Source organism: Eriocheir sinensis, unplaced genomic scaffold (genome assembly GCF_024679095.1).
Source record: "Eriocheir sinensis breed Jianghai 21 unplaced genomic scaffold, ASM2467909v1 Scaffold17, whole genome shotgun sequence".
NCBI lineage: Eukaryota > Metazoa > Arthropoda > Malacostraca > Decapoda > Varunidae > Eriocheir > Eriocheir sinensis.
The window spans coordinates 249,631-263,341 of record NW_026111072.1 but is presented as its reverse complement, the minus strand read 5'-3'; the positions used below and the strand labels follow the sequence as shown (position 1 = coordinate 263,341).

At 42.0% G+C, this 13,711-nt stretch overlaps 1 protein-coding gene and 1 long non-coding RNA gene across 2 annotated transcripts in view; one reads left to right on the top strand and one right to left on the bottom strand.

Annotated features, from left to right (window-relative positions):
• The first annotated feature begins 931 nt into the window (after positions 1 to 931).
• The window catches only part of LOC126990506 (uncharacterized), a 36,379-nt gene continuing 23,599 nt past the window's right edge, over positions 932 to 13,711 (top strand). Inside the window, exons 1-2 of the long non-coding RNA XR_007744468.1 lie at positions 932 to 1,037; positions 4,962 to 5,054. This is a non-coding gene — a long non-coding RNA (uncharacterized LOC126990506). The remainder of the gene's footprint in view (positions 1,038 to 4,961; positions 5,055 to 13,711) is intronic.
• On the bottom strand, positions 5,285 to 13,148 carry LOC126990504 (monocarboxylate transporter 13-like). The gene is made up of 6 exons (XM_050849104.1): positions 13,061 to 13,148; positions 11,355 to 11,577; positions 8,984 to 9,254; positions 7,650 to 8,555; positions 6,838 to 7,029; positions 5,285 to 5,959 (listed from the first exon to the last, which is right to left on the bottom strand). Exons 2-6 carry the CDS (start codon positions 11,559 to 11,561, stop codon positions 5,727 to 5,729), a joined length of 1,809 nt encoding a protein of 602 aa, XP_050705061.1. The 5' UTR covers positions 11,562 to 11,577; positions 13,061 to 13,148; the 3' UTR covers positions 5,285 to 5,726.

Sequence of the window (13,711 nt, the reverse complement as noted above, 5' to 3'; positions counted from 1 at the left end):
GTGTGTCGATCCATCTCAGAAGCTCCTTGATCGCTTTGCACAAGACACTCGGCATAATAGAGGATCAGATAGAGAGGTTTCGCCCTTATCCTCCTCCTCCTCCTCCTCCTCTTCCTCCTCCTCCTCCTCTTCTCCTCCTCCAAAACCTCGTCTTCTCTCCCCTCTCCTTTCGTCATCCTCATCTTCCTCCTCCTCCTCCTCCTCCTCCTCCTCCTCGCTAAAATTAACATCCACTCAACTGACAAGACTATTCACGTCAAACTTTAAGATCAGTCAAATTCTAAGTATTTTCGACAATATTTTTCTTTCTCTTTTCTCTTATACATTCGTTCAATATTTTCACGATAGACTAATGTATTTTTACGGATACTTCCTCGATTAATATAGTTTACCTGTATTTCCTAAGCTTATGGCATTTACTAACATCTGCGCATGTGTCGGAAATCAGTCTTGTTCCCAGTAACACTCAAATTAGATAACTACAGACATTCTACTTTAACTTTTCTACAACCAAAATTCAGCTCTCTATCAGTAACGCTCAAATTCGATAACTGCAAACATTTACCTAACTAACCTTCATCTTCAACCAAATTCAGTCTTATTCTCAGTAACACTCAATTTCAGTAACTACCAACATCTACCTGACTAACCTTCATCTACAACCAAATTCAGTCTTATTCTCAGTACACTCAAATTCAATAACTACAAACATTCTACTTAACTAACATTCATCTACTTAACATCAACCTAACTGACTTTCGTACATAGCCAAACCTCTAAGGCAACCAACCAATAGCTTAGTCACGCCTTAAAATGCAACCCCAAGCTCTTACCAAACGATAAATAGCAAAGAAAACGAGGTAGCGGGCGTTTGAGAGCATCGCAGCGCCACCTGTCCGCAGCGCAGTCTGGGTAGTTTGGAATCAGTTGCCGCCTTGCTCTCGTCCGTGGAGGTTGTGTACAATAGACGGGAGGAAGAACTGAAGGAAGGAAGGGCCGTTTTGAAGAGTGTTTGTCCTTACCGATATATAGATGAGGTAAGGAGTCATTGGTGTATTGTAGAGAGTCAGATAACGAGCCATAGAATAAGTGAAAGAAAGGAATGTTGGGGAGGGAGAGTAAGGAAGGAAGGGAAGGCCGTTTTGAGTGGTGTCTGTCCCTGGCAATGTATGGAGAGGGTAAGAAGGCATTGGTGTATTGTAGAAGGTCAGATCGAGAGCTATATAGAAGGAGTGAAACAAGGGAATCGAGGAAGGAGAGGAAGGATTGAAGGGCAGTTTTGAAGGGTATACTATTCTAGCCAATACATAAACGAGATAAGAAGTCATCGATGTATTATAGAAATGTATAAAGAACGTGTTTAAGAAGGGAGGAAGGAAGGAAGGAAAAGAGAAAGAAAGAAAGGAAAAAAGGAAGGGCAGTTTTGAAAGGTATACTATTCTTGCCAATACGTAAACGAGATAAGTCATTGATGTGTTATAGAAATGCGTAAAGAATGTGTTTGAGAAGGGAGGAAGGAAGTCCAGTTTTGAGTGATGTATGTCTCGAGCAATGTATGAAGGAATTATGAAGTCATTTATGTATCGTAGAGAGTCAAAGTTAACCAGTGAACGAGTGAGAGAAGAGGGAAGTGTTTCGAAGCATCATAACGAGGGCTCAGAGGAGGTTCGAAATGGAGGTGGATTGGGGAGGGACGGGAAGGGAGCAGGAGCGTTGGGTTGTTAGCGAAGGGAGTGTGTGTGTGGGGGGGGGTTGATAAGAGTAATTGTTGGTAATTTCTGCCTTTTTATTTTTGCTTTGAATCTTAATTCTCTCTCTCTCTCTCTCTCTCTCTCTCTCTCTCTCTCTCTCTCTCTCTCTCTCTCTCTCTCTCTCTCTTGTGTTTCCTAACATAGCCATGGCTGGTACAGACATGCATTACTCCTGACCCTCTCGCTGGAGACCGCCATGTCAGCCGACGCCCGCGTAGCAATTGTAGCATTAGGTAGTAGACGGCTCGCTCATTATAACGCTTAGTTCAGCCGTTCCGTAGTCGTTGTATCGTGTAGGCCTTGGGTGCTGCGGGGGGGAGGTAAGTAGGCCCCGGCCACACTATCGGGCGGTGCCCGACTTTGAGTTATAATACTAATGCATATGCCTGGGTGGCGGCCACGAGCGGGGAAACCACCGGCACGCCATCGAAGTGGCCTTGTTTGCCTGTTCACATTCTCAAGGAGTGCCCGGCAGGCTTTGCCCGATCAACGCACAACTTGACGTGCACTGCCCGATACTGTGGAGCCTGCCGGGAATTGCTCTGTCTGGTAACACTGCTTGGGAAGCCAGAGTAATAAGCTCAGCGCGCGTTGCCCGACAGTGTGGGCGGGGCCTTGGTAATAAGGCGTTAACGCCTCATTACAGTCAGTAAAGGCTGAGGGACTGCAGCCAGACCTCCGCGTCCTCCCGGTTCATTATCTCATCACCGTCATTGTATCCACCACTGTACCCGCCTGTGTCACTATACCTTGTACCATGCAAGTCTCTAGGCTGCTACGATGTCATCACCCGAACGAACCAACCATGAGAGCGTGTACATCATACCCATCACTCATCGTGCTCCGCTGTGTACCACTCGTGTCACATGTATACATTATTATAAGGGTGCAAGTCTATAAGCTACAGTGTCCTCACCGAACCGAACGAACCATGAGAACATGTACATTATAATCACCACTGTCACTGTATCTCACCGATGTATCCATCTTCTTGTGACGTCACATACTCGTCCTATACACACACACCACCCCGCATACAGCCCGTGTCTCGTCACCGCTCCATGAATACTGGAACGCCTGTACATTGTTGTCGATATACAGTATTTTTATATTCCCCGCATCCACGTACTACCAACCCACCTTTGTATATCAACGTGTATTTAATGTACATAATAATGCCGCGCCGAACGCCATAACCCTTAGCCGCTGTACTGATATTAACGATAACGATGATAAACTGAGCCCTTGAATATTATGTGTAAGTAGAAGTACCATATAGATATAACAACAACAATAATAATAATAATAAATATAACCTCCTCCAACTTCGTTGGCGAAGGTAATAATAATAATAATAATAATAATATACCTTTCATGAAACGAAATAATCTAATCTTAAGGCATTGAACACCACACCGAGTCACGTCTGGCAACACTCACGCATCATTTAACCCGATCACACACGCTTCACCTCCTCCTTTACATACATATAAGCTTAGGACGGGAAGGCTGGCAGGGTAAGGAGCGGTGTGCGGTGACGGAGGAGGAAAGGACAAGCGTAGAGGCAGAAGTGTACCCGAGAGAGTATATTCCAGGACGCCCTGTGGTTAGTTTCGAAAGTACAGGCGAGTCTTCACACAGGAACCACATACCCCTAGAGAGATGGGGTGGTGGGTTCTTCAGGCTCAAGGTTTTCCTCCTGAATTTGACTTGCATTCTCTCAAGAGGAGTGTATCAAGACACCTCCTCCCGAAATTGACCTCTCTTTTGGCCGCTCATTACTTTTGTCTTTGTGGGAACAGCGATTAGCGGGCTTTTTTTTACACCTATTTTTGTTGCCCTGGAGCTGTTTCTTTAGCTGTAAAAAAAAAATAATGGATATGATACTGGTACTGAGATATTCCAGGCCGGCAATGTGGCAGTGTTTGGGTATTTAAGTAAGTAGAAGGGAATCACAGCTATCGAAAGGCAAGGTCGTATGCTACTAACTCGCTAAATATTGTGATGCTGATGTTAACTATTATGATACAAATGCTGACCTCTCTTTTGGCAGCTAATTACTTTTTTGTTTTTTGTGGGAACAGCGATTAGTGGGCTTATTTTTACTTTTTTATTTTTTATTTTTTATTTTTTTATTTTATTTTATTTATTTATTTTTTGTGTGTGTGTGTGTGTGTGTGTGTGTTGCCCTTGAGCTGTTTCTTTAGCTGTAAAAAGAATGCGATGGAGCCCATTGTCACGCGTAGCCACAATGTATGCTCCCGGCTTTACCACTACCCTCATATCTATCCATTTAACTATAACCAGACTACTGTTCGAGGGTTGTGAGAGTTGTGATAGTGGTGTTAGTGAGGTTAGGTTAGTGTTCGTGTCGACTCCTCCTCCCTCGCCGCCACCTCCTCCTCCTCCTCTTCCTCTTCACCATTCACCATCAAATTCATCACCAGCCATCACCTCTAACATGCAGCATCACTATATATACCCCACTCATGATCACTTGGCGAATAAGCTCCTCCCACTTCTTCAAATAAGGCCAATATAATGTGTTACTGGTGAGAATGGGACGTATTTTTTAAGGTAACGTGAAATAAGTCTCAGTAAGTCTCCCCTTCCAAGTATTTTTGAAGGTAACGTGAAATAAGTCCTTGTACTTCCACGTTTTTTCAATGTTAAAGCGAAATAAGTCCTTTTCACGTATATTCGAAGCTAACGTGAAATAACTCCTTCTCTTACCATGCATCTTCCAAGTCATCGTGAAATAAGTCCCTCCCTTGTCTGATTTAGTCCCTCTCATTGGACAGTCCACACCATAGATGCCAAATTATCGTACTCAGCCTCCTACGTTTCCCGATTTCCGACCCCAAAACTGCCTCCTCGACCCCAATAACTGGTTTCATATGTAATTATCGTTAAAATGGTTAATTATTATTGATTTTTTGGGAAGAGTTATAAGTCAGAAACCGGTAAATACGAGGCTCTGAGTACGACAATCTGGCATCATTGGTCCACACGCAAGCCACGCCCACTCTTCAGCTCAGGCTTCACATGATTGGTGGATGCTGGGAGGCTGTGGGCAGGGGCTTATTCGCCAAGTTACCGTGAATGGAGTATCGTAACAACACTTCGATGTGAACTAACACTCAATAAAAGATTTCCGTTTTAATCCGGACTTAATTTTTTAACCCTGGCAAACCCTCGCTCGCTCCTCAGGTGTGTTAGCAAGCCAAGATGAAGTCGACGATTCAGCGGCTACGTGGACCATCGACTTGCTTTGCCTCAGACCTGAATTGACTCCATAGCAAGGTAAACAGATATATTGTTTTGTTGCTAGTATATCGTAATTATTTTTGGATGAGTTATAATACTAAACATCGACTAAATATTGAATCGACTCCATATCAAGGTAGGAAGAGATTTTTTTTTTTTTTTTTTTTATTATTATTATGCTGGGGAAGGTTTAATCTCACTGGTGGATGTTTGGAAAAGGTTAAATCTCACTGGTGGATGTCCGGGAAAGGTCAAATCTCACTGGTGGATATCCGGGAAAGGTCAAATCTCACTGGTGGATGTCCGGGAAAGGTCAAATCTCACTGGTGGATGCTGGGAAAGGTTAAATCTCACTGGTGGATGTCCGGGAAAGGTCAAATCTCACTGGTGGATGTCCGGGAAAGGTCAAATCTCACTGGTGGATGTCCGGGAAAGGTCAAATCTCACTGGTGGATGCCGGGGAAGGTTAAATTAAAATACTGAATGCTTGGAACGGTTAATATTAATGGTGGATGCTGTACAAGCGTTAACATAGCTTATCAAAATCATCGAATCTAGCGTTAAAAGATAATGGATTTGCGTCCTTTCATCTCTCCCTGGATAACAGATAACAGGGCCAGATTCGGGTCCTTTCCTCAGATTATTCTCTCCTTTGATAAAATATAATGGCGAACAACTTTGAGTCCCTCCACCTCTTCCCCGAACTCGTTAAATCTCCCTCTGATGATGCATTCGTAGCCTCGGCGTCTCCTGGGCCGTGAACCGATCCTTTGAGGCCTTGGCGGGGCGTACGAGGGGGCGGCTCTCACTCCGGCGGTGCTGCGGCAGGGACTTGCGGGCCGGGGCGGGCATGAGGAGCCAGAGGGCGAGGCTGGCCAACAGGAAGCCGCCCAGCACGCCGAGGCACACGGAGTAGCTGCCGCTCAAGTCCCGCACCAGGCCTGTGACGGGAGGATAATGCAGTAAGACATGGATAAAAGGAATCAGAACAAGAACACGGCAAAGAAAAGAGAAACTAAGATAAAAAGATGGTTATGATGATGAAGTAGAATAGATAATGGATATGATGATAATAATAATAAAAGAAGAAAACGGTTGAAAATAAGACACAGATAAAAGGAACCAGAACAAGAACACAGCAAAGAAAAGAGAAACCAAGATAAAAAGATGATTATGATGAAGTAGAAGGGATAGTTTCAGCTGATGACAATAACAATGGAAAAAGAAAACGGTTGAGAATATAACATAGATAAAAGGAACCAGAACAAGAACACAGCAAAGAAAAGAGAAACCAAGATAAAAAGATGATTGATGCTGAAGTAGAATAGATAATGGATGTGAAATAGATAATGGATATGATGATGAAGTAGAATAGACGATGGAAGAAGAAAACGGTTGAGAGGAAGAATAAAGGCAGGAGGAGGAAAGAGAAGAAAAGAAAAAAAGGGAATAAGGGAAAGACGTTAATAATGATGGCAGAGAAACAGGAGACGAAGAGCCGTATCACTAAACACTTCGTCGCTCAAGTACATATATTTGACAAGGCTGTCTTAGGAGTTTTGGGTCATTTCCAGGAGTAGTTTTATGACCCTGGTGGTAGTTTAACCCTTCTTCTGTACCGTGAACCTAAAGAAACACTCATTAGAGCCCGATTGATCCCCTCTTTGACCTTTAGAAATAGCTTAAAAGTCTTAAAATACCACCCAAAATCATCAGTTTCTATCGTTCTTTAATACGTACAACGGGGGGAAAAAAAATGGATCAGAGAAGAATTCCATCGTTACAATGACTTATAGAATCAAATGAGTATTCAACCCACCAGTGAGAGGGTCAACCAGGAGAAACCAGAGCCCCGTGATGAGCCCGGCGAGGCTAAGGACCGGCAGCTGCAGGTGAAGGCCCTCCGCCTCCACGGCCACCAGACTGTACAGCGTGGATACCGTGCCGTTGCCGAGTCCACATACGCCGAACAGCACTATCTTCCAGGCCAGGCCCTCCACCATGCTGAACCCTGGGGAGAACGCGGTATTTTTTTTTATAGTACAGCAGGGTTCAAAGGATCAGGAGACAAGAAACGGATACTCAAGGAAAGAATAGAATATACACGGACACGATTTTTTTTATAGGACTCAACGTTGCGAAATTGTCGTACTTAGCCTCTTAATATTTACACATTTCCGACCCAAAAACTGTCCCCCGGGCCACAATAGCGAGATTAATTTATAGTTATCGTTAAAATAGTTAATTGCTGATGTTTCTAGGGAGTAATTATGCGTGAGAAACCGATCAACTCTACGCTCTGAGTACGACAGTCTGGCAGCGGTGGGTCGAGTTCAAAGGATTAGGAGCAGCGTTGCCAAATTGTCGTACTCATCGCATTTCATTTTCGTAGTTGCTGACCGATAACTATAACAACAAAGAACGAAAAACATCAATAGTCAACAGTTTTAGCAATAACTTTGATTTTCTCACGTTACTTGTGTAGGTACGAGAGTTTGAGGCATAAAAATGATAGATACGATATGTGCTTAATACGATACTTTGGCAACGCTGATTAGGACCCAAGAAACAAATACTCAAGGAAAGAAAATGTATCCCACCTTACAAAACACACACACACACACCACCTACCAATGATCCCAAGGGCAGACATCGCAGAGCCAATAATATACAGCCTCTGCACTGTGAACGCCGCCCAGCAACTAAGGACGCCGTTGGTCAGTCTTGAGGCGGTGTTACAAAGACCCGCCACGGAGAGACACAGCGCCACCTCCTGCGAAGAGTACCCGTCCGACTTGAGGGCAAAGGGAACGATGGCCCAGATGTTGACCAAGGAGCTGGCGTTACACGCGAGGATCATTGATGTTAAGGCGATTCGTGGTGACCTGAAATAGCGGAGGTTTCGTAGAGATGTTTGTGCGAGTCTTAAGATCCCTCCACCGACTGTATGACTCGTCTTGGGCTTTGGCGATGAGGATGAGGCGTGTTTTTCAAGGTAGTCATCGGCGAAACTCACATGCCGTTCCCTCTTCTCGTTCTCGACCGACTGAAGAAATCCTCCGTCACCAGGTATCGTCGACTTGATAAATGGCGATAACTTTGGCGATAAGGATGGCGATAATGTACCCGTTTCTACCTGGCGATCCCGCTGACCCGGTACGTTTCTTAAAGACGACTCTGGTAAGCTAATAAAACCTGCACCTGGAGATATTGGCGATAAAAGTGGCGATAAGTTTGGCGATAAGTTACTCTTCTCCACGTAGACTTCAGGATAGCCTACCAGTCGCTCCTTCTTATGCCATTCGACCGGGTGTAGAAACATGGCCGCCACACAGCAGTTAAGCGCAAGGGCAGCCATGAGGAGGGTGGCCCCGCGGTGACTGACCTCCCCCTGCAGCCACGTGATGAGGGGCGTGAGGAGGACCTGGCTAGCGCACGTTCCGAGGGTGACTATGCAGGTGGCGAGGCGGCGCTTGCTGGTGAAGTACAGGGAGACGGTGTGCTGCGCGATGACCTCCAGTAACAGGATGCACAGACCTGAAGGGTACAAAGAAGATAGGTTTGGATTCCCTTGTATTACGATCGTGTTGTTGTAGATGGAATAGATTTGAAGCAGGAAGTTATGAGTTTGCTTTTCGTGTATCAAAAGAACATTGGATACGGGACTTTGAATGATAATGATAATAATGATTAGCTAATAATAAGACGAGGAAAGGATGAAAATTAAAGGTTGGATAAATATGTAGCTATAAAAGAGGAAGAAAACAAATAAAAAAAAAGCGTTGGGAAGCAAAAACGTAAAAACTAAGGCAACAAGGAAAGAGATGTCATTTTAATAATTGAAAAGAAGCAAAGAAGAAAAAAACGGAATCAAAACTAAACAGAGAAGAAAAAGAGATCACCGTTTAAAACCAGAACGCAAAAACATGAACAAAAACCCTTCCAAGCCCGAGACCAAGACGCACCAGCCAGCAGGATGGTGAAGACGAAGAAGAAGGAGGCCGAGGTGGCTACGGCGGACGAGGCCAGACCCAAACTATACACGAGGCTGGCGACGAGGGTAACGCGCCGCCAGCCGTACAGCTCCACCAGCGGCCCCGTCAGGAAGCTAAAGAAACTGGAGAGCGCGAAGGCCAGGTTGAAGATCTCCGAGACTTTGGTGGAGGACGTGTTGAGCTTGAGGAAGAACTCGGAGAAGAGGACGCCGAAGCAGTTACCGAACATGGACGCCAACGTCTGGGAATGGGGGAAAAGACGTCATGTATAGGTGTTTAAGGGATGTAGAAGGTTAATAAGAGGTTCAGAATGTGTTTAAAAAGGTTCAAAAGGAAAATAAGAGAGTTTTGAAGTTGGATAGAGGTTCAGAAAAGGTGTAAGAGATTTATAAAGTCTGTAAGAGGTTTGATGTTAAGGGATTTAGCAGCTTATTAAGAGGTTCAGAATGTGTTTAAAGAGGTTCAAAAGGTGGATTTGAGAGTTTACAAGTTGGATAGAGGTTCAGAAAGGGTGTAAGATATTCAGAAGGTCCGCAAGAGGATTGATGTTAAGGGATTTAGAAGGTTCTTAAGAGGTTCAGAAGGTGGATAAGAGAGTTTACAAGTTGGATAGAGGTTCAGAAAGGGTGTAAGAGTTTTATAAGATCCATAAGAGTCTCAAATGTATAAATGACGCGGGAAAGGTTCAGAATGTGTTAATAAAGGCGTTCAGAGGGGGTGCAAAGGGTTCAGAAGGCGTGTAATATATCCAGAATGTGTTCAAGAAGTTTAGAAGGGTGGTGAGGAATTCAGAAGATCCTTAAGAAGTTCAGAGCGTGTGTTAAGGTTTCCGAGGATGTGAAGAAGGGGATTATTAGAGTTCAGAAGAGGCGTAAGAGGTTTAAAGATGTAGATAGGAGGCTCAGAAGGTGCGTACAGGGTTCAGAAAGTGTAAAAGGGGTTCAAAACGTACAAGAGTTCATTCGTCCTTGTGAAGTAACTCGTATTGAAAGTAGCTCGTATTGAAAGTAACTCATACTGAAAGTAACTCGTATTAAAAGTAACTCGTATTGAAAGCAACTCGTATTGAAAGCAACTCGTATTGAAAGTAACTCATACTGAAAGTAACTCGTATTAAAAGTAACTCGTATTGAAAGCAACTCGTATTGAAAGCAACTCGTATTGAAAGCAACTCGTATTGAAAGCAACTCGTATTGAAAGCAACTCGTATTGAAAGCAACTCGTATTGAAAGCAACTCGTATTGAAAGTAACTCATACTGAAGGTAACTCGTATTAAAAGTAACTCGTATTGAAAGCAACTCGTATTAAAAGTAACTCGTATTGAAAGCAACTCGTATTGAAAGCAACTCGTATTGGAAGCAACTCGTATTAAAAGTAACTCGTATTGAAAGTAACTCGTATTGAAAGTAACTCGTATTGAAAGTAACTCGTATTGAAAGTAACTCGTATTGAAAGTAACTCGTATTGAAAGTAACTCGTATTGAAAGTAACTCGTATTGAAAGTAACTCGTATTGGAAGTAACTCGTATTGAAAGTAACTCGTATTGAAAGTAACTCGTATTAAAAGTAACTCGTATTGAAAGTAACTCGTATTGAAAGTAACTCGTATTGAAAGTAACTCGTATTGAAAGTAACTCGTATTAAAAGTAACTCGTATTGGAAGTAACTCGTATTGAAAGTAACTCGTATTGAAAGTAACTCGTATTGGAAGTAACTCGTATTGAAAGTAATTCGTATTGAAAGTAACTCGTATTGAAAGTAACTCGTATTGGAAGTAACTCGTATTGAAAGTAACTCGTATTGAAAGTAACTCGTATTGAAAGTAACTCGTATTGAAAGTAACTCGTATTGAAAGTAACTCGTATTGGAAGTAACTCGTATTGAAAGTAACTCGTATTGAAAGTAACTCGTATTGAAAGTAACTCGTATTGAAAGTAACTCGTATTGGAAGTAACTCGTATTGAAAGTAACTCGTATTGAAAGTAACTCGTATTAAAAGTAACTCGTATTAAAAGTAACTCGTATTGAAAGTAACTCGTATTGAAAGTAACTCGTATTGAAAGTAACTCGTATTGAAAGTAACTCGTATTGAAAGTAACTCGTATTAAAAGTAACTCGTATTGAAAGTAACTCGTATTGAAAGTAACTCGTATTGAAAGTAACTCGTATTGAAAGCAACTCGTATTGAAAGTAACTCGTATTGAAAGTAACTCGTATTGGAAGTAACTCGTATTGAAAGTAACATGAATTACTCGTATTGAAAGAAGGACAACGATGGCGCGCTTTGAGGCATTTACTAACCAAGGCACGTCACCCACATCCCCAACGCCACACACTCACGTAGATGACGAAGGAAGCGACAGCCACCACCCAGCCCCACCCTCCGTCAGGCGCAGAGCTCTCCTCCTCACTCTCCTCGTCCTCCTCCTCCTCGTCCCCACCCCACAGCCAGTCCTCCTCGTCCTCGCCCTCGTCATCGCCGTCCCAACCCCGCGTGGCCTCCTGGGGCAAGGCGAGGCGTGTTCCGGTGTGTGTCCGCATCATCATCAGGCATTAGGGGCCTCTGGGGGTGTGGAGAGTGTGTGTGAGGAAGGCAGGGCCCGGGGGGAGGGAAGGAGGTAAAGAGAGAGGGAGGGAGGAAAAGGGGCAAAGACCAAGGGGGAGAGGGAAAGGAGAAAGGGGCATAGCTAGGCAAGGAAGGGCAAGAGGGTAAGGAGGGAGGGAGGAAAGGAAGAGGGTAAGGAGGGAGGAGGGAGGGAGGGGTGTTGGAACAGTCAGGCAGCTTCGTGCAGCATCGCACAACAAGTCCAAACCCTCGCCGCCACTGTTACGTAATAACATACACCAACACAGATGCTGCGAGGGATGCTCAGTAATTGTCTAGCTCTAATAACTCTCATTTCACCAATTTAATTCAGAGGTAACATTTACCAGAAAATACTACATATATATATATATATATATATATATATATATATATATATATATATATATATATATATATATATATATATATATATATATATATATATATATATATATATATATATATATATATATATATATATATATATATATATATATATATATATATATATATATATATATATATATATATATATATATATATATATATATATATATATATATATATATATATATATATATATATATATATATATATATATATATATATATATATATATATATATATATATATATATATATATATATATATATATATATATATATATATATATATATATATATATATATATATATATATATATATATATATATATATATATATATATATATATATATATATATATATATATATATATATATATATATATATATATATATATATATATATATATATATATATATATATATATATATATATATATATATATATATATATATATATATATATATATATATATATATATATATATATAGTTATATATATAGTTATAGTTATAGTTGCGGTTCTTTACGGACACGTCCACAGACAAACATCGGGGAAGAACACGCTGTCGTGTCTTCCACAGGGCTAAGAAGGTGCGTGTGTTTGTCTTGTGTTTTGTTTTACTTCTTCGTTTTCTCTTCTTTACTTCTTTGCGATTATTTAAATGTCTTTTTTTCCTGTTGCCTTAGTCTGTAGCCACTGACCAGCGCCTCGCAGACCCCGCCTTAACATCCACAATAAAACCAGGAACTCGCATTATATGTGTCCACAAACAAGCAAAGAATGCGCGCGCGCGCCCATGTGTGTGTGTGTGTGTGTGTGTGTGTGTGTGTGTGTGTGTGTGTGCGCCCGGGAGCTGTGCGCGTGCGTGCGTGTATAAAGGCGTCGAGGAGGCTGATCTTACATAGCAACACACGTTGACAGATCGACTCGGTCGGCGTCAGCCTAGAGTCGCTTTCCCGATACCCTCGTCATGGGCCGTCATCCGATAAGGGCCCGTGGCCCCTCCGCGGAGGAACAATATCTTTGAACAACAACAACAACAACAACAACAACAACAACAGACTCTACCCACCACAAGCTGCTGACAGCCGCAACGCACTTCGCCGCCCCCGCTGACTTGGGACCAACAGAGAACTTTGATCACACGCTCGTCCCGGGAGTGTCATTACGCAGGTGTGTGGCGCTAACATGTGTGTGTGGGCGGGTGTGGCGAAAGGTTAGGCATTATTACCGTCGTCATCATCAACCATTATTATAGTCCACTGCATGAGAGAGAGAGAGAGAGAGAGAGAGAGAGAGAGTGATTGATTGATTGATTGATTGATTGATTGATTGGCCTCAAGGTAGTTACATTGATTATTTTACACACATTGTCTTTAAAAGCCACTAGTCCATGGAGCCGTAGCTCTCTTATGGACTACATGTTATATATATATATATATATATATATATATATATATATATATATATATATATATATATATATATATATATATATATATATATATATATATATATATATATATAAGTGAGCATAACAGGTGCGACAAGGTCTCTCTAAAATATATTAAAGATTGCAAAAAAATAAGTATGGCTAACTCAGAATCTATACATGTGCACCCCAATACAAAATTAATGAAAATAGGCTTTTGTTCCTGATTAATAGAACAAAGTGATAATACCAATAATAATAACAATAGCAACAAAAATACTACCAACAGTA

Coding starts and splice junctions, on each gene's coding strand:
- LOC126990504 (XM_050849104.1), bottom strand. CDS start 11,561: ATGATGATGCGGACACACACCGGAACACGCCTCGCCTTGCCCCAGGAG. Junction 8,556..8,983: donor CTTCACCATCCTGCTGGCTG/GTGCGTCTTGGT, acceptor TGTACCCTTCAG/GTCTGTGCATCCTGTTACTG. Junction 5,960..6,837: donor CCTGGTTGACCCTCTCACTG/GTGGGTTGAATA, acceptor CTCCCGTCACAG/GCCTGGTGCGGGACTTGAGC.